At 39.7% G+C, this 25,359-nt stretch overlaps 1 protein-coding gene across 1 annotated transcript in view; it reads left to right on the forward strand.

Moving 5' to 3' along the window:
* Positions 1–25,359, forward strand: part of ACOXL (acyl-CoA oxidase like) — a 256,960-nt gene that overhangs the window by 222,433 nt on the left and 9,168 nt on the right. Inside the window, exon 15 of the mRNA XM_046662297.1 lies at positions 1,878–1,989. Coding sequence (XP_046518253.1) covers positions 1,878–1,989 — 112 coding nt within the window. The remainder of the gene's footprint in view (positions 1–1,877; positions 1,990–25,359) is intronic.

A 25,359-nucleotide genomic window follows, 5' to 3' on the forward strand; every position in this document is an offset into this window, starting at 1 on the left:
TGGATACAAACCCGCAAATCCTGGGCCACTGAAGCGGAGCGCATGGAACTTTAACTGGTTGGCCACAGGGTCGGCCCCAGTTTGTCCCTTTTTATTGCTGAGTAGCATTCTGTCTTGTTGATATACTGGGATTTGTTTTCCATTCTCTTATTGATGGATAAACCCCTGGGATATTTCCAGTTTTTCACTCCTTTGAATAGAACTGCTGTCAACATTCCTCTACAAGCCTTTTTTTTGCATTTCCCTGATGACCAATGATGTGCATTTGAGTTTAATTTAAATTTTACTTAAGTTTGGAGTCATTTTGACCTTCTTGTAAAATACGAGGAGGTTTCCTTGAGCGGTATTCCTATTTTTAAGAGAGTCTGCATGGCATGGTCAGGCTTCACGTGTGACTCATAATAGGCGGGTGGATGAGATCCACTTCCTGTAGCACATGTAGTTCACAACCTCAGGTGGCCAGAGTTCTACAGTAAACACCCCAAGGAAGGTAGTTTCTAATAACAACACTCACAGTCTCCAGGCTGCATAGTAACAGTCCTTGGAATGACTAAAACATACTTTTCCATAAAGTATGAAAGTTCTTTACATTTTTTGTTAGAGACTGAGACAGAAAATCAACCTTCTAAAGGTCAGATTCAGAATAAGTATTTATATAATTTAACTTTCCCGATAAGAGGCATGTAAATAACTTCCCATCTTTCTCGTCCAAATGGAGGGCAAGTATTAATTCAGAGCTTGGCATTCTCAAAAGCATACTATCGATTGCTTCTTAATTTTCTTTTGTGGCTTCTGATTAAGCAACAACAACAGCTACTTGTGGGTTTTTAATTTTAATTAATGAAAAATCTCTTTGGGTCTTATAATAACTTACTTCCCAAGGGCCAAGGGGTAGCCTGAGCTGTGGGAAACTCTAAGTGTGAATTAACCTCTTAGCTGTCAGGCTAAGTTCTAAAGACAGAAGTTTCATTGCTGCGTGGGGGATGAGGGTACAAAATTAGCATAAAAGGTAAAGTGCATGATGAAAAGGCTGTAGGGTTTAGAGGGAGACTTGGGTAATTTGAGTTTGTTTGTGCCTTGGCCTCTTAACTCCCCCATGCCTCAGTTTCCTCATATGCCATACAGAGAAGATAGAAATTACTACCTGCTAAAGAAAGCCACCATCTCTGGGGCACACTCTGGCCTGTGGGTGGCCACACCCCTCTCACTGCCCTCCAGGGCTACCCTTCCCTTAAACACCGGTGTCCCTTAGGACAAATCCCAATGTGAGCGTGTTCTGCCCATGTGACCTTGAGCAGGTCACTGACTCCTGCTGAGCCTCAGTCCCTCAAATGGTATATTGGATAATTACAGTATCTGCATCATAAAATTACTGAGATTATTGAGTAATTCACAGAAAATACTTAGGATCGTTCCTGATGCATGATGTATTTAATAAATATTATTCATTGACCAATACTTTGTGACCGATGTATTTGATTACTAATTCATTTATAATCATTATTATAACAAATGCCCAACAATGGTTGAGTAAATTATTATAAACATACTTGATGGAAATTATATACCTGTTAATGAAGAAAGACTGTAAAATATTGAACGCTACTTTAGCAAAACAGGAAGCGAAAAGCAGGAAAACAAACTATCTTTATGCTACAAGGACAACCACGTAGGATCAACCGGGGCCAAGCAGTCATCAGAAAAATGCCGAAAGAAGCACGAACACAGCAAGTGAGAGGGGAGTGGTTATGCGTACTTACACTGCTTTTCTATTGGAAGGAAACTTGTTTTGAAAAAACAAACCTCATCTATTTCTTTGAAATGAATTCTTTGGTGAGGACAAAATAATAATGATGGTCACTGTGTTTTTCTTTCAGTTTCCTGGCATTTAACATGGACACAGTCGGTAATCTCACCTTTCTGTTGAAAGCAGTGAATTTTCGTGAAAGGGTTCTCCAGCGGAGTTTGGTGGCCAGAATTTATTACAAGGTAAAGACACATTGTGTTATATTTTTCCTTTTGATGTGTGTTTAAGGCATGTTCTTGCTGGTGAACTATCTGCTAAATGTAGTAGAGGATGAGTCGGCGTGATTGCGAACTTCTGGAAATGGCTACCACCGTTCTACAGGCCATTTTGCAAGACAGCCTTGCTTGCTTTGGAGGCCTCAGATGCTCCTGTTTAACCCTTTTCTATCATCTTTTAGAATTCCACCCTCAAGCATCGTTCAGCTGCCATGGGAGTTGATGAGTGGAGTAATTCTTAGCCCTTATTGTAATTGAAAAATCATTGTCTATATGTATAATGAATACATTGTTCTCTGGCAGGGGCGGGGGAGTGCAGCAGGCATATGTGAAAATTAACCATTGGATTAGCTTGAGATGCGCTCTATTTCCTATTAAAACACACATGATGCTCTGCAAAAACATAAAAGCTTGTACAGTATCAGCATTGATAGAAATCTAGAGGGAATTTACACCAGGTACAGTGCCAATGGGGTAGGTTTGAGGAAACACCCACCACAGCAGCAATATCTGTTTCATCTTCTAATCCCACCACCAAATAGCCAGCAAGACCCCAAGAGAAGGCTTTACTCCTCCTCTCTGCTCAGGCTCAGGGGCTCAGAGCTACCGTAACCTGAAACCAGACCACTGCTCCCACTCTGCATGAGAATTAGGTTCCAAGAGGGCCAGAATTGGGCCCCATGCAACTCTCCCCCTTCAAGACATCTCTTTTTATATCAGTGCCAAGAGCAATCTCTCAGAACAACAGAGTGAGTAGAAGGGATGAGGATGAAGGCACATGGGGATGGGGATTCTCTTAGGAAATGCTCTGGAGGCAGAAGAGCCCTGGGAGCAGAAAGTGGTCCACATCCATCCTGGTGGAACAGAGCCGGACAGATGAGTCCTGCTGGAAGCTGGGCCAGGGTTGTCCAGATCAGTCCATCCTCCAGGTTTAGATCTGAGCTGAGGTCCTGCCAGACACGAGGGCACATCCAGGTAGGTTTAGGTCACACCGTGTTCCCTGCCCTTATCAAACAGGGAGCCAGCCAAAATAAGAGAAAGATGCAACCAATGGCAAAACTACTATAGATGCACCAGCAAGCAGAATTAATAATGGCTACAGTGTAATCTATGAGCTAGCTTTCCAAGACTGTAGAAGTAGAGGATAAAAAGGAAATGGCAAAAGATGATAACAGAGTGGAAATCATAGAAATCCTACCTATGGATCACAAATATTCCTGAAAATGCTAAACAAGAGGATCAGAAATAATAATATCAGACATAAAAGAAAAATATTTTCTTTAGTGTAAAATAAATCAAGATTTTAATGGGAAAAAACCCGTAGCTGGATATAATCTGCTAATCTAGAGTAAAGAGAATATCATATAAGCAACCAGACAGAAAATAAGTTTAACCACAAATGGAAAAAAATAAGGCTGGCTTCAGTTGTTACTCACCAGCTCTGAGTGGAGTAATATCTGCTTCTCTAAAGAGGAAGCTTCATAATCTAAGCATACTCTTCCAAGCCAAATTTAACGCAGGAGTGCCGGCAGTGCAAAGATATTTTCAGACATCTAAGAATTAGAAACAATTTCACTCATATGACTTTCCTTTAAAAATTATTCAAAGACTTACTCCCTAGGACATTAAAAAGAATCACAATTAGTAACTTGAAAATAAGGAAGTCAAGATCCAAGAGGATTGGTGGTCCCTGTGAAGCCAACCAATAAGTATGTGTTTTTAAAAAAAATACTTACAAGTTCAGAAGCTAAAAATGTTTTTCGGGGAAAACATGAGTTAAAAAATAAAAGCTTGACTAATTGGTTCTGTAATAGATTGGGTTTATAATATATTCTAAGGTAAGAAAACAGCTAAAGTAAAATAACAAACATGCTCAATTTCTTACTTTAATTGCAAGGTGGGCAAAAGACATTGCTTTGTTCTGATTTGGTTCATCAGAGAAATATAGATTAAAATATATGTTTCATTAGGGCTGGGCCCATGGCCTAGTGGTTAAGTTCAGGATGCTCTACTTTGGTGGCCCAGGTTTGGTTCCTGGGCTTGGACCAGCACCACTCATGGGTGGCCATGCTGTGGTGGTGACCCACATACAAAATAGAGGAAGACTGGCACAGATGTTAGCTCAAGGTGGATCTTCCTCAGCAAAAAAGTAAAATAAAATATATATGTTTCATTAAATTGCAAGTCAGCATGGGTACTAAACACATAATGCTTATTATCCAGATCTCTGCAGAAGACACGACAAAGATAAATAAGTGAGAAGAAGTTTGTGTGATGAGAGGCAGAGCAAAGAACAAACAGAAAGCATGTTCTTGGAGTCCTTGAAGGTCCTCCAGCGCTGTTCCTCCAGACTTGCCCACACAGAGGCTGGAGGGCTGTTTTAAGAGTTCCCACTGCCAGTTGCTCCTTGGGTTGAGAATTTCTCTGGGAACTGCTGCCCCAAATCTGCTTTCTTTTCATTGTGATGTCCCCTTTGTCTCTTGTCTAACTCGCCTAAGTACAAGTCCCCTGGCCCTGGCCCCGGAAGGTTAGTGGTTTGATCTTGAGCTGCAGTGCTCTGGTAATTCCTTGAAAATGACTTTTCCATTGCAATTCGATCCCTAACTTCAGTCCACAATAAGCCAGGGAGAGGCATCTTCTGACACATTTCCATCCTAGGGGCCATAGATCCCTCCAGCTTCCACCTGTAGAAAGTGGAAGATTCGATTGAAATTGGGCCATAATGCGAAATGAAAGAAGTTTCAGTTCTCCTTGAGAAAGCGTGGACCATCATATTAGATGAGAAATAAATCTTATCGTATACATTTTGTATGGAAACAAAACAAATTATATACATTGATGTATAGTTATATATATGAAAACAAACATGATTTTTTAAAAGAAGAGTAAATATAGATTGGCCACAGCAAGATATTTTCAGAAGATTGATATATCAGTCTGCGGGGGCTACCGTAACAAAAATACCACAGACTGGGGACTTGAACAACAGGAATTTACTTTTTCATGGTTCTGGGATCTGGAAGTCCAAGATTGAGGTGTCAGCAGGGTTGATTTCTTCTGAGGTCTTCTCTGTGGCTTACCGATGGCCGCCCTCTTGCTGCCTCTTCACGTGGTCTTCCCTCTGTTCTTAAGTGCCTCTGGTGTCTCTCTTCTTACAAGGATGCCAGTCAAATTGGATTAAGACCCCACCCTCATGGCCTCATTTTAACTTAATCACATCTTTAAAGACCTTACCTCCAAATACCTTACATTCTGAGGTGCTGGCGATTGGGACTTCAGAGTATGAGTTTGAAGGGGACACAATTCAGCTCATAACCGTTGGCAATGTTGACCTTAAAAAATAAAAAGAATTTAAAAACATTAAACAGTACAAAGCTAAATTAATGATACCATAACCATGAGCTTTTATGTGCCAAATGACAGATCATCTGTGGTAGCCCCAGCCATCCCCACCTCCTGAGATTCCTATGCAATCGTCTTACATATGGTACCAGTCCTCTCCCAGATTGTACCAGAGTAGGTCTGTGTGACATACAGCAGAAATGATGACAGGTCCCCTTTCAGATTAGATTATTTCAACAAAAAGCGGTTTCCATCTTGGTTGCTCCCTCCCTCTTTGGATCACTCACTCTGTGGGAAACCTCGTCATGAGCATGCCCTGTAGAGAGACCCCTGAGACAAGGATCAGAAGCCTCCTGCTAACCACCACATGAGTGAGCTTGGAAGCATGTCCTTCAGCCCCACTCAGAGCTTCAGGGACTGCAAGGACTGGGGCAGTCAACAGCTTGCTACAACTTTGAGAGATCCTGCTAAGCACCTTCTAGATGCCTGACTTTCAGAAACTGTGTGAATAATGCTTGTTATTTCAATCTGCTGAATTTGGGGGCAATTTGTTACATAGTAGTAGATACCTAATACAGATTTGGGCACCTCAGAGTTGGGTACTGATGGGGCAAAAACCTAAAATGTAGGTGTGCTCTGAGAAAAGTTTTGGTAGAGAACTAAAATGTCTTGAAGAAATTGTGAATAGAAGCCTATAGTCTTGTTAAAGCTGTGGGTGGGGACTTGCAGGAAAGTGATGTCAATACTTTTGGAATCTAGAGGAAGGGGGTTCTTTGCTACGTAGTGGCAGAATTTCATAGCAATGTTGCCTGCAGTTACATGGAAAGTAGAAAATGTACCTACCCACCTAGGGGATTGAAAGTGTTGAAAGTGCTGCCTGCTTTCTTATGCTCATGTGTCCCTTAACGAGGGGATACCTTCTGAGAAATGTGTCGTTGGGCAACTTCGTCATTGTGTGGCTATCACAGAGTGTGCTTAACAGATCTGGTGGTATAGCCTACTACACGCTTGGCTATATGGTACTGATCTTATGGGACCACCATCGTGTATGCAGTCCATCACTGACTGAAACGTCATTATATGGTGCATGACTGTATTAAAGGTGACAAGAGAGAGAAGCTAAAGGAAACACTTTAACGTGAAGGAACTGGCACTTGCTGTGGCTTTGAAGCTCCCCCAGCCCTCCCTATGGTAAATGTATTCCTTTTCTGTGGGTGCTGTAACAAAATCCCACAAACTAGGTGGCTCGAAACAGCAGAAATTTATTCTTGCAAGTTCTGGAGGCCAGAAGTCTGAAATCAAGGTGGGAGCAGGGCTATGCTCCCTCTGAGACTCAGGGTAGAATCCTTCCTTTCCTTTTCCTAGCTTCCGGTGGCTCCTGGCAACTTGGTGTCCCTTGGCTTGTCCTGGCAGCAATGTCTGCTTCTGTCATCATATGGCAGCAGGCTGAGAAAACTAGGCAGCCACAAACATGTGTGCCTTTCTGATGATGGAATGATGCCTCGCAGGGAGGAACCAAAGCCCAGAGGATGGAGCCAAGAGCCGTGGAGAGTAAAAACTCCTAGGCACAGGTAGGACTGAATCCAAATCGAGAAACTTCTGACATTTGCTCGGCTGGATTTCAGAATTTCTATGGCTCAGTGACCCCTGTATTCCTCCCATTTTCTTCCTTGTTGAGCAAGAGAATATATAAGTGGTTATCCTGTTCCTGTCTCCCTGTTGGCCGTGTAGGGACAGATAATTTGTCTCTTAGTGAAAAGACTTCAAATGAAGAGGAACTGTACCCAAGGAATAGCATCTGAGGAATCTTTTCTGCACCTAGACTAGACTTTGATGATGGGGTTCTGGAATTTGAACGATGCTGTAGTGGGATGAAACTTTTGTGGACCTTGGGAAGAGGTGATGATGGGCTGTAATGGATAGAATCCAAGAAGGCCTTCCATGATCCCCCCCTCCAGGTAGTCACACCCTTATCTAGTCCCGACATTACATATAGTACCAGGGCTGGTATGTAGCCAACAGAGTACAGCAGAAGTGATGATGTGTCTCTTCTGAGATTATATTATAAGTACGCTGTGCCTTCTGCCTTCTCTGTTTCTCTCTCTCTCTCTCCCCTCTCTCTCTCTCCCCTTCTCTCTTGGATTCCTCACTCTGGAGGAAGCCACTTCATGAGCAGCTCATGGCAAGCTTCTTGCCAAAAGCTATGTGAATGAGCATAGAAGTGTTTCCTCCAGCCCTATCAGCTCTTCAGGGATGGCAAGGACTAGGGCAGTCAACAACTGGACTGCAGCCTCGTGAGAGAGCCTGTCCCAGAAGCACCCGGTCAAGTCGTACCCAGATTCCTCACCCTCAGAAATCGTGTCAGACAACAAGAGATTTTTTTGTTTTAAGATGCTAAATTTGGAGATAATTTGTTGCTTAGCAATAGATGACTAATATAGCATCTGAAAGCAAAAATCATTTGGTAGTTTTGGCATTAATATGTACTTTTTTTAAATGAAATACGAGAGGAGATTATAATGTTTTTAACTAATATTTCCATTTAATAACATAAGGTGGCATTCTTTCTGTGTCAATGAGGACATGATAGCACAATATTCTGATGCTTCTAGTTTTTCAGTTATTATAGACAGTGCCACAATGAACATTCTTAACACTCTGCCGTTTTTAGACTTTACACACTGCCCAACTGTTCTTTACAAATGTTGAACCAAAATGTGCTTCCCCAGGGTCCACGTTTCTCCACACTAATTTTTCTAACACTCTATTCCTCCAACTTTGTGACTTTTTATCTTCAGGATGTGGGAGTCTGTCAGCTTCTTTTCATATTTTTATTTTATTGACATTAGGTCCACTGTAATATACTTTTAGTTCTATTTTCAGCATGATATTAATGCTCTCTGGTGTTCATTAAATATTCAGAACTACTTCCTACTTATAGTTGTTTTCTGCCAGAGAATAAATTGTTCACAAGTGTTGATTTTCTGGTTTTGAGAAAAGAAAACCTTTATATACACAGGAGTGTGTTTTCTGAACATAAAAAAAAAATTTAAGCAAGTGATGTGGCAAAGAAATGCAAGGGTTTTAGAATCAGACAATTATATTTACTCACTTCTGAATCTATAAATTTTGGATCGTAAGAGTAGTAGACACAGTACAAACTTGTTGCAAGGATGGTATACAATAGAATATGTAAAAAAAAAAAGCATTTTAAAAAATGATAAGCTATGCACTCATGTTAATCATCTCAGTTACTACCATTAATGCAACCATTTTAACGGTCGATTCAATTCAATATTCATTGAGCAATACGGTTTTCTAGGGCTGAGCAGGGAAGACCGCAAAGATTATTAAGATATGCTCCTGCCTGGGTTAGCCCAGTTAGCCCAAGGCAAACTGAAATAAGTGCTAAATTATGACAAAACCTACAAGCTTAGAGGAAAGAATATTGACTTCTACATTTTAGTTTGTGTTTTGGCTCAGCTTTGTGTTCAGCTTGCTATGTTGGCCTGTGTCTTCCTCCATCAATTTGGTGTATCTTGAAATAAAATGATCTGTTCAGCATTTGAACATCTGACCCCAACAGTCTGGGCGATGGTCTCTGGACAGTGTCCAAAGGTGGGTGATTTCATCTAGAATGCCAGGATCTCATAAAAATAACTATGTGATTTGGTTCAGAATCTTTTAAACATGTAAAAACATGTGGGCTTCAGAAATCTGCTTTTCTTCTCAGTTTTTCAGTAATGCTCTTTAACTTTTCTCAAATGCCCGTTTTATTTTAAAGACACTTGGCCAACCCTTCTCGGCACATTAGGGAGCCCATTTGTTTCTTGACCTGGAACGAGTGCTGAGGGCTGGTAGTTCGCAGTCAGAGTTGGAGAGTCAAGACCACTAGGTTCTCGTGAGAGCATAAGGCTTTACTACCATCTGATAATGCCTTTTCCTCCTTGGTGTTGCCAGAATGTAACTCAAAATGGGGCCAGGAAATGTCCTTTGGTGTGCTGGTGGCTGTCGAGGGAGACAAGCTCCTTAGCTTCCCTCGGAAGTCCTGCCTCTCCAATTTTCCAAAATCATGTTGCAAACGTTGCTCATCAAGGTTGCTACACCCTTTCCCCATTAGTGGGAAGAAAAAATAAACCAATAAACAATGGCTTGTCACTTTGAGAGTATTCTATTAAGGACGTCTGTCATTTTATGGAGAAAAATCTATGGAAAAAAGTATAGACTTTCATTAATCAATATGTTTAACAAATGACTGTTTATTTTCAAATGTGTGTAACAAAAATTGGACAGGTAAAGAGATGGGAATATAAATGGGGTGAGAATAGTTCTAGTTAACCAGGAGTTGATTCGTGTTCTGTCTCTCATCTCCTGTAATCTTCTTCCATCACGCTAGTGGCTCCCCCACTTCAGAGTGTGTAAGAAATACCAGGGTAAGAGTAATTTTGAAAATCTGATTCACGCTGCCCTCTGCCACACTGCAAGGCTAAGTGGAAAGGAAAAGGGAAGTGGTTTGCAAATGTACATCATGAATCATCCTCACAATCCAGGGGCAATAAACTAACTTGGAAACAACCCTCATAAGTTGTTTTTTTCTTGTTCAGAATATGAGATTTGGGTGGGGATGAATTGGTGGAGGCTGGAAATAAGATGATCAGAGATGTAACTTTCTAGAGCTTTCTGTTTAGAAAAATTCCTGTCACCTACAGTTATTGTTGTGGTCAGTGGGCAACCTGACGACTTGTTTTTGTGTGTGTGACTTTAAAGCTCATAATTTAGATCTTTAAAACATAATAAAACCAAGTACTTCTGTAAAGGATGTCTTTCTAACAGATGATGCTAGCTGTTTTGTTGGTTATAGTTTTAGACTGACAGCCTCTTTCCTTGGGTCACTTGGTTGGGATTTGAAATCTTATCTGAGTCCTTGCCTGTGGAAAATGTGAGCTGTGTGGGCGATTGGGTGGCACACACATGGCACATGCTGGAGGTGGGGCTGACAGAACCTTCATCAGTCGCGGGTCTTCAAGAGCTTTGGTCAGATGGTAGCTGGTACCCAGAGAGGAGCTGGGAAAAGCCATTGTCAATGGACGCAGAGAGAAAACCTGGTGCTGGTTTGCTGGTACTTATCTGAGAGTTTGAGGGTGGGGACAGAGAACAGAGAGTAACAGCAGCTGGGTTGTATTTGCTACATTTTTTTAAAGCCGATACAGTGGCCTGAATAACAGATGTTTTACTAAAGATCTCTTGGCACAGAAATGCCAAGAGCTTTGTTCCAGAGACAGATCAGCAAAGACAGGAAACAGGATTAGAAATCAAATTTCCTGAGTTCGTAGTTTGCGTTGGTCTTGGTGCGTTTTCTTACTCCTGTGGGCGAGTTGGGTTGGGAAAATGATCAGAAGACCAGGACAACCTGACGGGGAGGCCTTTGTACCTTCAGAGTGGGGGCACAGCCTAGGGAAAGGCCACCTTGTCCAAAAGTGAGGCCCTCTCTCTGCTGGCTGGTGCTTGAACTTCCTGTAATGGGGAACATGTCCCTGTTCATCAGTGAGAGATAAGGCTTAAACTCCTGAATCTCCAGAGAGAGGGGGAGGCGATTGGCTCCCACCTCGGAGGAAGCTATACTTGGTGGCTGAGGAAGGGGTTGATGGTGATCTGGAGAGACCCAGGAATGGACAGGCAGGAAGATCCGAGGCTGACTGTGCCCCACTCCCGGGTATGTGGTGCTTCCAAGCCATAGCTTGGCACTTTCCCTTTGTTGCTGGTCATAGGAAATGTTTCTGTGTTGTGATGTTTTCCTCTTTCTTACTCCCTTCTCCACCTCATAGCAACCCAGTTAATACTAGGAGTTGCATTTTCTCTTTTTCCCTCACTTCTAACTTTCGCCATCTTTCTCTCATAGAGAGCACCCTAAATTCTCTCCCTAGGGAAACCTATTATAAGCAGGGAAGGGAAAGGGAAGAAGGAAGGGGAAGTGAAGAGAGGGGAAAGGAAAAGGAAGTTATTGTCCTGGTAAGTACACGGGGGGTGCTGTCATTTTCTTTGGCGTGTGAGAGCTGGAAGGGTCCTTTGGGGTCATCCAGTCATATCCACTCGTTACAGATAGGCAACCTGAGGGTCAAGAAGGTTAGTGGTTTCTTCAAGGTAACACTATCACCAAGAGCAAGGATGAGACTGAGATTTGATTATGCAAATATTTTATTTTTCCTCAAACTTCCGCCCACTATTTTTAGTATCCATCTATTATCTTCCTGGAAATAATACTGTAGCACTTGCCTAGTGGGGATTTCCTATTTCCCTCATTCCTACTACATTTATTAATTAAAAGCAAGAGCTGTCCCTTCTCCTCCAATTACTTATATATCCAATTAATTATTAATTATGTCGGTGTGACTTTATAGATCTTTATTCTATATTTGGCTTGCAATACAATACTATCATCATTAATTTTCTTGCTCAAATTGCTCCAGCTTTCGCCATTGAGAGCTCCTTCAGATTAGCTACTATGTCCCTTTGCTACGTCCCCATTCTTTTTTAGCACTTCCTTATTTTCTGACACCACAAAATGTTCCAGGCTCCTCTTGTATTTTCTCTGCCAGACCTGTGATCAACCATTTCTCTAAGGATCTCTGGTCCCGTTTTTTGGAGAATGGTATTTGAAAACCAGTATCTTGTTGCTGGGTTTGCTAAATGCTGCTGGGGTGTCACTGCTTCTAGGCCTGTTCTGAGCTAGGAAATACACGTTGTGTTTACTTGCTCACACATTCTCGCACCGATCTGTCTGTATATGTATTAGAAACCATGAGTTTATACTGATAGCTCTGATTTCAATCCAAAACCACAAACCTTCCCTCTTTCCATTTGTAACTTCTTCCTCTGAGGAAGTGAGAAACCTGGTTTTCGTTGTCTACTATGTGTTCTCTTATTTCATCAGCCCTAGTATAAACATTAAGCAGTTTCAGAATTGCTAACCCTTACCTCTGTGAGAAACACATTTATGAACATACAGTCTCTTTCTTTTTTCCTTCTCCACACCCTTCAGTGAAGTTCTGTTATTCATTTGCAACACAGGTTCATTTGTTACTGTTTGTATTCTACTTTGGGAGCCCGCTACATACTGGTTGATTTTAGTCCATTCATGTTTTGGCAATGTGAAACATTACTAAGTTTCTAGGACTCAAAACTGTGCAAAACTGTATACTCTTCTCCCCACATACCTCCTATAGGTGTCCAGTCTTTTTAGTTTTTGGCTTATCTTTCCTTTATTTCTTTCACACAAATAAGCAGAGACTTGTATTTTCTTATATTTTGTTCTCTCTTACACAAAAGATAGCGTACTATAAATACTCTTCTGCAGTTTTTTTCCACTTAACAGTGTGTCTTGGAAAACACTATATCAGTTCATAGAGATCTACCTCATTCTTTGTTTTTCAATAGCTTCAGTATAATACACTGTGTGGCTATACTGTAGCTTTCTCAGCCCCTCTCCAGTATATGGGCATTTAATTTTCCTCCCAATGTTTTTCAGTTAGAAATAATGCTGCAATGAATAACCTCATGCATATGAATTTTAGTATTGTTAAGGTGCTTCTTCAGGGCAGATTTCTAGAAATGTGATTGCCGAGTCCAAAGGTAAGTGCATATGTAATTTGGTTAGTTTTCACCAAATTCTCCTTCAGAAGGGTTGTACCAGTTTGCATTCCCCTTGAGCAATTTTTGTTTCTTCATAGCCTCGTCAACAGAATGTGTTCTCATACTTTTTTTTTTTATTTTTGCCAATCTGATATGTGAGAAATAGTATCTCTATGTTGGTATAATTTACATTTCTCTAATTCCGGGTGAGTTTGAACAGTTTCTCATCTGTATGAGGCCCATTTTAACATTAATTTTCATGTATTGTCTATTCATCTCATTTTCCCATTTATCCACAGGGTTTTTGGTATTTTGCCCATCGATTCTTTTTTAAAGATTTTATTTTTCCTTTCTTCTCCCCAAAGCTCCCCAGTACATAGTTGTATATTTCTAGTTGTGGGTCCTTCTAGTTGTGGCATGTGAGATGCAGCCTCAGCATGGCTTGATGAGTGGTGCCATGTCCACACCCAGGATCAAAACTGGCAAAATCCTGGGCTGCCAAAGCAGAGCATGTGAACTTAACCACTCGGCAATGGGGCCAGCCTCCATCAATTTTTAAGAGTACTTTCTGTATTAAGGATCCTTGCCCTTTGTCATATTGCAAAATTTTTCTCCCAGTTTGTCACTTGTCCTTTGACTTTGCTCATGGTGATTTTTGGCCATGCAAAAAAATTTTTTAACTTCTGTGTACTCAAATGTAGTAATATTTTTTTTTATTGCCTCTGGATTTTAATTGACAGAAAGCCTTTTCCTACATTTAGGTAAAAGAGGAAGTTCACGTGGAAACCTCGATCGTAATGTCCTGAGTAGTCAGCAGATGGAGTTTGAGATTGTCAGAAAGACTGAGAATTGAAGGGGAAAGTCCAAAAAGAAGGAGGGGCCCACAGAGAGGGAAACTTCAAAATATGTGTATGACCCCCACTCAGGTGCTTAACTGATGTCTGAAATATGCATGGGTGGACAAGACTTCAAAGAGCTCAGGGATCTTTAATTTGGAAGGCTTAAAGAGCTGAGCAGAGAATTCAACTGTTGCCTACCACATCGAAAGCAGAATTTGTAGTTTCAGTCCTGCTGAGTTAGAGGAGTATGAGCTTTCCATTGAACCCCAGAAAGGCAAAGCCTTAAGTATAAAACTATGTCCCAAGAAAAGGGATTTGCCCAAGCACCAAAGATAAAATTAAAAGAGACTAAAGGCAAAATCAAAATGATTCTTCCTCGTATAGCATAGGACCCAGTCTCCAAAAATTCAGCTTTGTCTGCTAGTGATTTAACTGCATGTTGGAATAAACTCAACACTCTTTACAACAAGATAACAGGATTCAGAATGAGTATTATTAATAGTGTCCAATATACAATAAAACGTTACCAGATATGTGAACAAACAGGAACATGGAATCCATAATCAAGAGAAAAATCAGTCAATAGAAAAAGACCCCAAAAATGACCCAGATATTGAAATTAGAAAACAAGGGCTTTTAAAAAAATATGATGAATTTATTAAAGGGTGGACAAGATGTAATAAATGAAAATTTCCGGAGACTTTTTGAAACTGTAAAAAAAAATAAACAGCCAAATGGGATAGAACTGAAAAATACAGTACTATAAATAAAAAATTAATTGGATAGTATTAACAACAGATTGGGCACAACAGAGGAAAGGGTTAGTGAACATGAAGAACATCAATAGAAATCATTTGAACTAATGCACAGAGAGAAAAAAGATTGATAAAATGAACGGAACCTCAGTGACCTGTGTGACAAGATCATACACTCCAATATGCACATAATTGGAGTCTCCAAAGAAGATGAGAGAGAATGGAATAGAAAAGGTATTAGCCAAATGTTGTGTTTTTGTTTTTTGGTGTTTTTTGGGTTTTTTGGTTTTTGTTTTTTTTTTTGCTGAGGAAGGTTCACCCTAAACTAACATCTGTTGCCAATCTTCCTCTTCTTTTCTTTTTTATGTGTACCACCACCACAGCATGGCCACTAGCAGATGAGTGGTGTAGGTCCATGCCCAATATCTGAACCCAGGCCACTGAAGTGGAGCGTACCAAACTTAACCACTAGGCAACCAGGGCTGGCCCCTAAATGTTTTTTTAAATGACAGCACACAAATCGAGAGAATTCAGCAAGATTCAAGCAGAGAGGATTAAAAACAAACAAACATAAAAATAGGTCCACATGATAGTAAAACTGCTGAAAGCCAAAAATAATAAATTATAAAAGTAGCCAGAGAAGAAAAAACATTAGAAGCAGAGAAGCAATGATAAGAATGATGGTTGAAACAGGAGCCAGAAAGACAATGGAAAAGATACTGTCTATCTAGAGTTCTAGATCCAGGAAAGATATGTACCAAAAATAAATTAAAGGCATTTTCACATAAATGAAAGCTGAGAGAATTTGTCGTCATCAGACCTGTATTACAAGAAATGTAAGGAATGTTCTTAAAGAGAAACAAAGTGAAAATACATGGAAATTCAAATCTAAAGAAGAACACTGAAAATGCAAAATGTGTAGGTAAATATTAATGATACTTTTCCTTCTTAAATTTTTTAGAATTCAATTGGCTGTTTAAAGCAAAAATAATTATAATTATTTAGGATTTTAATGTACATAAAATTAAAATATATGGCAACGAAACCACAAAAGATGGCATGTAGTCTAGATGGAATTATACTGTTATAAGGTTCTTACGTTATACATGAAGTGTTCTTAGCTAAAGGCAGACTGTTATAAGTAAAGGATATGTATTGTAATAGAGAAGGTAGACTGAGACAACAAGAGTAACCCTTAGTGAATCCAGAAGAAGGCAGGGAAGAAGGAACAAAAATTAAAGACCGGGAGACAGACTACAAGTAGCGCTAATGTAGATTTGCACCAACACTACCGATAATTACACTAAGTGTGAATGGACTGAACATTCTAATTAAAAGGCAGATAATGTCATAGAGGGTTGAAAATAAGCAAGTCCCATCTACATGCTTTAAAGATAAAGACACAGACAAAAAAAAAAGATATAGCATGCAACTAGAACCTAAGATAAGCTATATTAATCTCAGATAAATTGAACTTTAAGACAAGGGGTATTACCAAGGATAAAGAGGGTCATTTCATGATGATTGAAAGGATTAATCTGAAATTAATCCTTTTCAGATTAAAAGAATAATGTGAAATAGGTAGGTCGTAACAGTCATTTAAACATGAAGCAGAAACTGACAGAACCAAAGGGAGAAACAGACAAATCCAGTAATTGGTGGAACGAGTAGACAAATTCAGTATGGCTAGAAAAATACGAACAACACTGTCATCCAGTTTGACCTATTTAGCACTGATAGACGTTTATTGAAAACTACACCCAGAACTACAGTGCTGTCCATAAGATAAGTCTCAATAATTTTTTTAAAAGATCGAAATAATGCTGAATATATTCCCTATCAAAAATGGAATTAGAGGCCAGTAACAAAAATATATCTATAAAATCTCTCATATATATGAGATGTTCTCTATATGAATGTTAAGCAACACATTTTAAATAATTTGTTAGAAGGAATCAAAGGAATTAGAAAATACTTCAAACCGAATGATAATAAAAACACGATCTATCAAATTTTGTGGGATGTAGTGAAAGGATTCCCTAGAGGGAAATTTATAGCTTGGAATGCTTGTCTTGGAAAATAAAAAAGGTTTAAATAAATAAACTAAGCTTCCACATTAAGAAGCTATAAAAACAAGAGCAAAATAAGTAAAATAAAGGTAATAATAAAGGTTAGAGAGAAATCAATAAAGTAGGAAAGAAACTATAGAGAAAATCAGCAAACCTAAAAGTTTGTTCTTTGAAATGATTAATAAAACTGATTGGTTCCGAGTGAGATTGGTCAAGAGAGAAAGAGATAAAGCACTAACTAACAATATCATAAGATGAAAGAGAGAATGTCATAACACATAGCACAGACATTAAAAATACAAAAGGGAATATTATAAACAACTTTATGTGAACAAATTCAAGAACTAAGAACAAATTCCTGGAAAAACACAACTTTCAAAACCAAGAAAAAAAAATAGAAGGTCTAAAAATATCTATTAAATGAATTTAATTTGTAATGGGAGCATTCCACAAGGGAAGTTCCAGGTCCAGATGGTTTTTCTGTTGAGTCCTATCGAACATTTAAAGACAGAATAATACTAGTCTTACACAAGACTCTTTCAACAAACCAGCACAAGGCTGATACCAAGAACCATAAGTATGTTACAAAGAAAAAATTATAAATCATTATTCTTCATGAATATAGGTAGAAATATAGAATAAAATAGTAATGATTGAATCCAACAATATATAAAAAGAGGAAAATATATCACCAAGTGGTGTTTATTCCAGGACTGCAAAGTTAATTTAACATTTAAATATCATTAGTGAAATTTTCAATATTGACAAAATAAGGGAGGAAAAATTTATGATTATATAATGCAGAAAAAAAGTTTTGACAACATATAACACGAGTTCATGGTAAAAAAAAAAAAACAAAAAAAACAGTCTTAGCAAAGTAGGAATAGAAAATAATTGCTTCAACTTTGGAAGAGCACATCTACAGTAAACCTACAGTTAACATCACATCTGATGGAAAAATATCATTTACTTTCCTCCTTAAGATAAAGAACAAGACGAGAACGCCCACTTTCACTGCTTCTACTTGACATTACACTGGAGGTCCTAGCTGTGCAACAAGGCAGAACAAGAGGAATAAATGACATCCAGAAAGAAGAAATAAGCCTGTGTTAATTTGCAGATGAAATAATTGTTTACATAGAAAATATGAAAGACTTCACCAAGAAGGCCCCAAACACTACCAGAACTAATAAATCAATACAGAGTTGCAGGATACAAACTCAATATCCAAAATAAATTTTATTTTTATATACTATCAATAAACAATTGGAAAATAAAATGTAAAATTAAAACAGATTTACAATATCATTAAAGAGCATGAAGTTCTTAGAAATACATTTAACAATAAAAATTCAAACAATGCAAGATCTATACATTGAAAACTATAAAACGTTGCAGAAAGTAATTGAAGAAAGCCTAAGTAAATGGAGAAGGATAGCTCGTTTGTGCATGGAAAAACTCAATATTGCTATGACGCTCATTTTCCACAGATTGGTCTGTAGATTCGACACAATCTCAATGAAAATCTCAGCAGGAATTTTTGTAGAGACCCACAAGCTGATTTGACAATTCATATGGAAATGCAAATGGCCTAAAATAGCCCAAACAACTATGAAAATAGTTGAAGAAATGTGGAGACCTTGCACTACCTGATTTCAGAGTTTCTGCTAATGCAATAATCCAGACAGTGTTGGGCTGTACACAGATAAACAGGTCAACGGAACATTATAGCGTTCACAGATTCACCCACACATATATGTCCATTTGATTTTTGACAGAAGTATGAAGGAAACTAAATGATGACAAGATAATTTTTTCAACAAATTAGGCAGGAAACAGCTAAATATCTAAACGGAAAAAAATGAACCTTGACTATTCCCCATATAGTACACAAAAATTAATTTGAGATTGAACATAGACTTAAAATGAAAGTGAAAACTATAAAACTTTCAGAAGAAAACATAGGAAAATATCTCTGCGGAGTTGAGGTAAACTAAGATATCTTAGAAAAAAACATAAAAAGCACTAACTATTAAATTAACCAATTGATTGGAGTTTTTGCAAAATTAAAAAATTTTTTTGTTCTCCAAAGACACCACTAAGAAAACAAAAAGGCAAACCATAACCTTGGAGAAATTATTCATAATACATGTGTCTGACAAAAGACTTTTATCCAGATGTATAAAGAACTCCTACGGCTCAATAATAAAAAGACACAGCCCAAGAAAAATTGCGCAAAAGACTTGAAAAGACACTTCACAAAAGAAGATGAAAGAATGGTAGTGAGAACACGAAACTTTGCTCAATCTTATTAGTCATCAGCAGAATAGAACTGAAAACCACAAAGAAACACCACGACACACTCACCAAAGTGGGTTGAATTAAAACGATTGATGACACCCAACCTTGGTGAAAACTTTCATCATGAGAACTTTCTTCAGCGCTGCTGGTCGTGTAAAATGGTAATAACCACTCCGCGAAACAGTTTGGCAGCTCCTTATAAGGTTAAGTATATATCTACCCTATGGCCAGCAATTCTCTTCCTAGCTATTTACCGGAGAGAAATGAACACATGCTCACAAAAAGACTCATCCAAGGATGTTTACAGCAGCTTTATCAATAAGGACTCAAAACTGGAAACACCCAAATGTTCATCAGCATGAGACTGGATAAACCAATTATGGTATATTCATACAATGGACTTCTACCCAGCAACAAAAAAGGATAACCTATTGTTACATGCAACAGCATAAGTGAATTTTGTAGACGTTATGTTTACTGAAAGAAGCCTGACATAAAGGAGTTAATAATATATGATTCCATTAATATGACATTCATTCAAGAAGGGTGAAATTAGCTGATGGTGGCATGAGAATCAGAGAATGGGAGAGTGTGATATTCACTGGGACAGAGTACAAAACAGGGTATGGAAAATTTATTTATCTTGGTCTGGGTGGTTACGGGGTGTATACACATGTAAAACATTTATGTAATGTTGTAAACCAATGTGATCTCAATAAAGGTATAGATATTCAAAACAAAGGCAAAAAAATCATTAAGCTGTAAACTTAAGATTTATGCATGTTATATGTACATCTGACTGTATGTGTTTTATACCTCAATTACAACATTTAAAGGTATACGTTAAATAGTGCTCTGCAGCATTTAGACAGGCTGTGTGCATTTACAGGCGCGTGGTCATCTTCATATATAAAATTGGAGACTTAGAAATTTCCAATGGGACACCTCACCTGCTGAATCTTGATACACTAATTTGGGAAAAGAGGAAATAACCAATGACAACAACATTCACCCAGTGTCAATTCTGTGCTAGACACTTCTCAATGGCACACAGAAACACAGTGGTGGGTGCACAGGCCAGCCAGCAGCATGGAATCCAGAGAGCGTGATGACAGATGATGGGTGGTCCAGGCCAGTGGCCAGGATCACAGGAGCCTGGCAAGAGGTGAGCTGTCGAGGGCTGGTCTTGAAGGCAGGCAGATACACCCCTAGAGATTCTGAACCTCCTTATTAGAGATCTTGACAACTGGGAGGCTGGACCACCGGAAGCAGGCCCTGGCCAAAGAGATGACGGAGGCCCAGTCATGGACAGCTTGGCAAGTCACCCAGACAGCACAAGGGGACAAGACACAGCTTAGTTTCAGAGACAGGCAAATCTGTGGGGACATGTGCCAACTTTGGGCTCATGATTGAAGAGCATATCATAGAAATGACGTTTTTCTAGTTTATGGCACATAATTACTGGTGAGTTTGACTTGGGGTGTGTGACTGAATATTGAACAACAGGTTCTTTTCCTTTCTTTCTTTCTTTCTCTCTCTCTCTCTCTTTCGTTTTTTTTTCTTTTTTGTCTCTGCTGGGTTTTTTTCATCCTTTATTGAGATATAATTAACATATAACATTGTGTAGGCTTAAGATGTAATTTTCTCTCTCTCTCTTTTTTTTTTTGCTGAGGAAGATTCGCCCTGAGCTAACATCTGTGCCAATCTTCCTCTATTTTGTTGTACGTGGGCACCTCCACAGTGTGATTGGTGAGTGGAGTACATCCACATGCGGGATCTGAACCCATGAACCCAGGCTACCGAAGCTGAGTACAAGGAAATTTACTTGGCCACAGGATGGGACCAACGTACCCTTTTAACCAACATGTCCCCATTTCCCCCGCCCCCAGCTCCTGGCAGCCACCATTCTACTCTCTGTTTCTGTGACTTTGGTTTTTTTAGGTTCTACATATAAATGTGATCGTATGTGATTTGTCTTTCTATGTCTGATTTATTTTATTAACATGATGCCTATCCATGTTGTTGCAAATGGCAGGATTTCTTTCTTTCTCATGGCTGAATAATATTCCCTTGTCTATATATGCACATTTTCTTTATCCATTCATCCATCGGTAGACACTTAGGTTGTTTCCAAATTTTGGCTAGTGTGAATAATGCTGTAATGGACATAGGAGTGCAAATATCTCTTCAAGATAGTGATTTTGTTTCCTTCGCATAAATACCCAGAAGCAGGATTGCTGGATCATATGATAGTTCCATTTTTAATTTTTTGAGGAACCTCCATACTTTTTTCTATAGTGGCTACACCAATTTACATTCTCATCAACAGTGCACAAGGGTTCCCTTTTCCCCACACTTATTGTCTCTTGTCTTTTTGATAATAGCCATTCTAACAGATGTGAGATGATATCTCATTGTGGTTTTGACTTGCATTTCCCCATTGATTAGTGATGTTGAGCATCTTGTCATATGCCTTTTGGCTATTTGTATGTCTTCTTTAGAAAAATGCCTATTCCAGTCATATGCCTATTTTTAAAATTGGATTATTTGTTTTTTTACTACTGAGTTTCTTATATGTTTTGGATAATAACCCCTTATCACATAGATGGTTTGCAAATATTTTCTCCCATTCCATAAGTTGCCTTTTCATTTTGTTGATTGTTTATTTTGCTGTACAGAAGCTTTTTCGTTTGATGTAGTCCCATTTGTTTGTTTTTGCTTTTATTGCTTGTGCTTTTGGTGTCAAAATAAAAAAAATCAGCACCGAGACCAATGTCAAAGAGCTTCTTCTCTATACTTCTTCTAGGAGTTTTATGGTTTCAGTCTAATATTTCAGTCTTTAATCCACTTTTAGTTAATTTTTATGAGTGGTGTAAGATAGGAGCCCAATTTTATTCTTCTGCATGTGGTTATCTGGTTTTACCAGCTCCATTTATTGAAGAGACTATCCTTTCCCCATTGAGTATTCTTGGCTCCCTTGTCAAATAGTAGTTGGCCATACATGTGGGGGTTTATTTCTGGACTCTTGATTCTGTTCCATTGGTCTGTGTGTCCTTTCTTATGCCAGTACCACATTGTTTTGATTATTAAGGCTTTGTAAGGTAGTTTGAAATCAGGAAGTGTGATGTCTCCAGCATTATTCTTTCTCAGGATTGCTTTGGCTATTCGGTGTCTTTAATGGTTCCATACAAATTTTAGGATTGTTTTTTCTATCTCTGGGGGAAATTCCATCAAAATTTTCATAGGGATTGCATTGAATCTATAGATTGCTTTGGGTAGTATGTACATTTTAACGGTATCAATTCTTCTAATCCATGAACATGGGATACCTTTCCATTTATTTGTGTCTTCTTCAGTTTCTTTCATCACTGTCTTATAGTTTTCATATACAGATCTTTCAGCTCCTTAGTTAAATTTGTTCCTAAGTATTTTATTGTTTTTTTGGTGCTGTTGTAAGTGGGATTGTTTTTATTTCTTTTTCAGATATTTCATTGTCGGTGTATAGAAACGCAACTGATTTGTGTATTTTAATTTTTTATCCTGCAACTTTACTGAGTTTATTCATCAGTTCTAAGAGTTTTTTGGTGGAGTCTTTAGAATTTTCTATATATGAGATCATATCATCTGCAAATAGTGGCAATTTTCCTTCTTCCTTTCCAATTTGGATGACTTTTATTTCTTTTTCTTGCCTAATTGTTTTGACTAGGTCTTCCAGTACCTTGTTGAATAGAAGTGGTGAGAGAGGGCACCCTTGTCTTGTTCCCGACCTTAGAGGAAAAGCTCATAACCTTTCACTGTTGAGTATGATGTTAGCTGTGGGCTTGAATGGCAGTTTCTTGAAGTCCTGTGATTAGGGAGTAGACTTGTCCTGGGGCTTGATGCTACTAGAGATGGTAGTATTGGGGTAAACAGGAATGAGCCTATTGTTCTATTTCATTCTGCCCTTCCACAAGGCCAGTGGGTAGACCCTCACAGTCATCTGGGATCAAGGACATTTGTTAAGTTTCTCCTGTAATGAGGGGCAGCCTAGGGCCCAGGCTTTGCTATACAGCCAACCATCTGATTGAAGGACTGAGGAAAGGGAAATGATAAAGTTGCAGGTCGCAAGGGCTTCCATCAGGATGAGGCACTTGGGACCAAGCACATAGATGGTATATGACTTTAGGACACAGCATAATGCAAAGGAGAGAGTCAGATACATCCCTGTAAAGGGCGTAACACCTCCCAGCCTGGCATCTCCACTGATGCAGTACTAAGTCCAGCCTGTCCGCCTCCAGCTTAGCGGCCTGGCAGTGGGGACTAACAGACACTTACTGAGTTAGAATTTCATGTGGCAGCTCTTGGTGACCGGCTGCCCTTCCTTCCCTGCTCACCAGCACCTCAGGCTGTTCGCATAGGCTGTTTCATTGTTGTTGCTTATTAATCCCTGGTGCTATTTCTCCCCTTACTCACAAGTATCTCAAACCCCTCTCCCCTCCAAGCACATAGAAGTTCACACAGGTTGTCCTGATGTTCTGAAATCTGTGCCTTGTTAGAATTTGTAAAAGGTTATCCAAAAATATCAGCCTTCTAGTGACAGTGAAATAAAAATGCTTCATTAGAGCTTCAGATATGTATTTAAATAAACAATGAAAGAAACAAAAAGACTTGTAAACATTTTTCTTTCTACTGAACAGTTCCTTGTTTGAAAGATGTTGCCCCCCAGTGACATAGGGCACCAGTCACTATGCAAGTTCTGGTCTGTGACGATGACTTAGACATGATGGCTGTCCTCCATGCACACTCAGACTGGGAGGGATGGGGGGGCAATAATACGGGTCAAGGAGGAAGTGCCATGGGAGGGGTCTAGAGCAGAGGGAGAGCGGCCCTTTTCTGTGGGTTGGCCGGCAGGATTTGAATGGAGCTGAGACTTGCATGATAAACAGCAGAGCCTGCCATTTCACACCAGCCCCAGGCAGAGGTGGGCAGGACCTTCAAGGCAAGTCATGGGATACTAGCCTGCAACTGACATGTTCAGCCTGAGCCTCAAGCCAGTCGACATCCCGGGTCCTGGGCTAAAAGGGCTGGCGAGAGGGTGACTATGGTGGCCGGTGGGTCCTCACTGTGGTGAGCCTTGTGCACCCTGCATGCAAGGCTGAGAAGCTTTCACTTCCCTGCAGGGGACAGGGCTGTGCCCTGAGCACGTTGGCATCAGAAAGATCATTCTGGAGTCAGTGCTGGGAGGGTGACCCTTTGGAAGCTCACAGCAACCATCGCACTGGAAGACCTAGGATCCAGATGGAGCTGTGGGGCAGGGGCAGTGAGCAGGAGGGCCCATTGGTGAGACTTGGGACAGTTTGAGGGGAGAAAGTGGAGGTGCAGTCAAGAGCGGCTCAGGGCTCCGCTCACACACTGGGAAGGTAGGATGCCGTTAGTGGAGATGGAAACGCAGAGCCCTAAGCAGTTCCAAACAGCAGTGGGTTCCATGATTCCCATCCCGATCTCCTGTTCGCTGGATTACCTCCAAATCCCCCATGGGGTGGGTTTTCTGCCTCTTGTACCCGTTGCTTTTCACCCACAGCCTCAGGAATGCCTCCTCCAGCTGTCTCGTGGGCCAGGCACCAGCTGAGCTGCTGCAGAGATTCAGGAAACTAGGATCTTGAGCCTAATTTCTTTCACATATTAAATGTACATTATTCTGCCTTATGTCAGCTTTAAGCAGTCACCAAGGGCAGTCAGGTTCCATAATGTAGTCTTCAGCTAAATGCAAAGATCGTTATTATTGAAACAAGATCTTTCTAGCTGACAGTACTCCAAATGCATGCTTTGGTGCCTGTAAAATCTATTTAAGGCCTCCTGATTTCCCCCTTCTCTTCCTCCGTCCACTGGAACGGTTAGAAGGAGCTTTTAAAATGAGGAAGCTGTTAAGAAATGGAGCAGGTATCAGGCATTTGTTTATTTACATATCTGTTGTTGAAAATTATCAAGATCGGTTTCAGGAGCATAGAGTTCAAATGGACGCTAAATGACCGAAGAGAACGTGTCATCCAACAGTCATTTTCTATTCTGAAAGGCTAAGTAATGAAAAGCGGACTCTTAATTTGACATGAAAGAGGAAAAGGAGGAGAAATTAGGAAGCAATATATTCAATTTTAGGAACCCTTTTCCAAGACCCTATTGATTTCGTGTTCCGACAATTTCAGTTACTAGTTAGTAGGGAAAAGATTCAGAAACAGATCAGATCAAAGAGGGGCTGCCCTTCCATCCCGACACTCTCCTGTGTGTGACAGAAGTAGTCAGGACTTCATGAGGAATGGACTCCATCTTTGGGGTCTGATCGTAATGCCAGGCCCCAGACCAGAGGATGGTTGAGGACAGTGCATGTGAGAGAAGAGGCCCCAGAGACCCGGCAGACCCCGTAAG

The sequence above is a fragment of the Equus quagga genome, chromosome 5 (assembly GCF_021613505.1).
Source record: "Equus quagga isolate Etosha38 chromosome 5, UCLA_HA_Equagga_1.0, whole genome shotgun sequence".
Classification (NCBI taxonomy): Eukaryota; Metazoa; Chordata; class Mammalia; order Perissodactyla; family Equidae; genus Equus; species Equus quagga.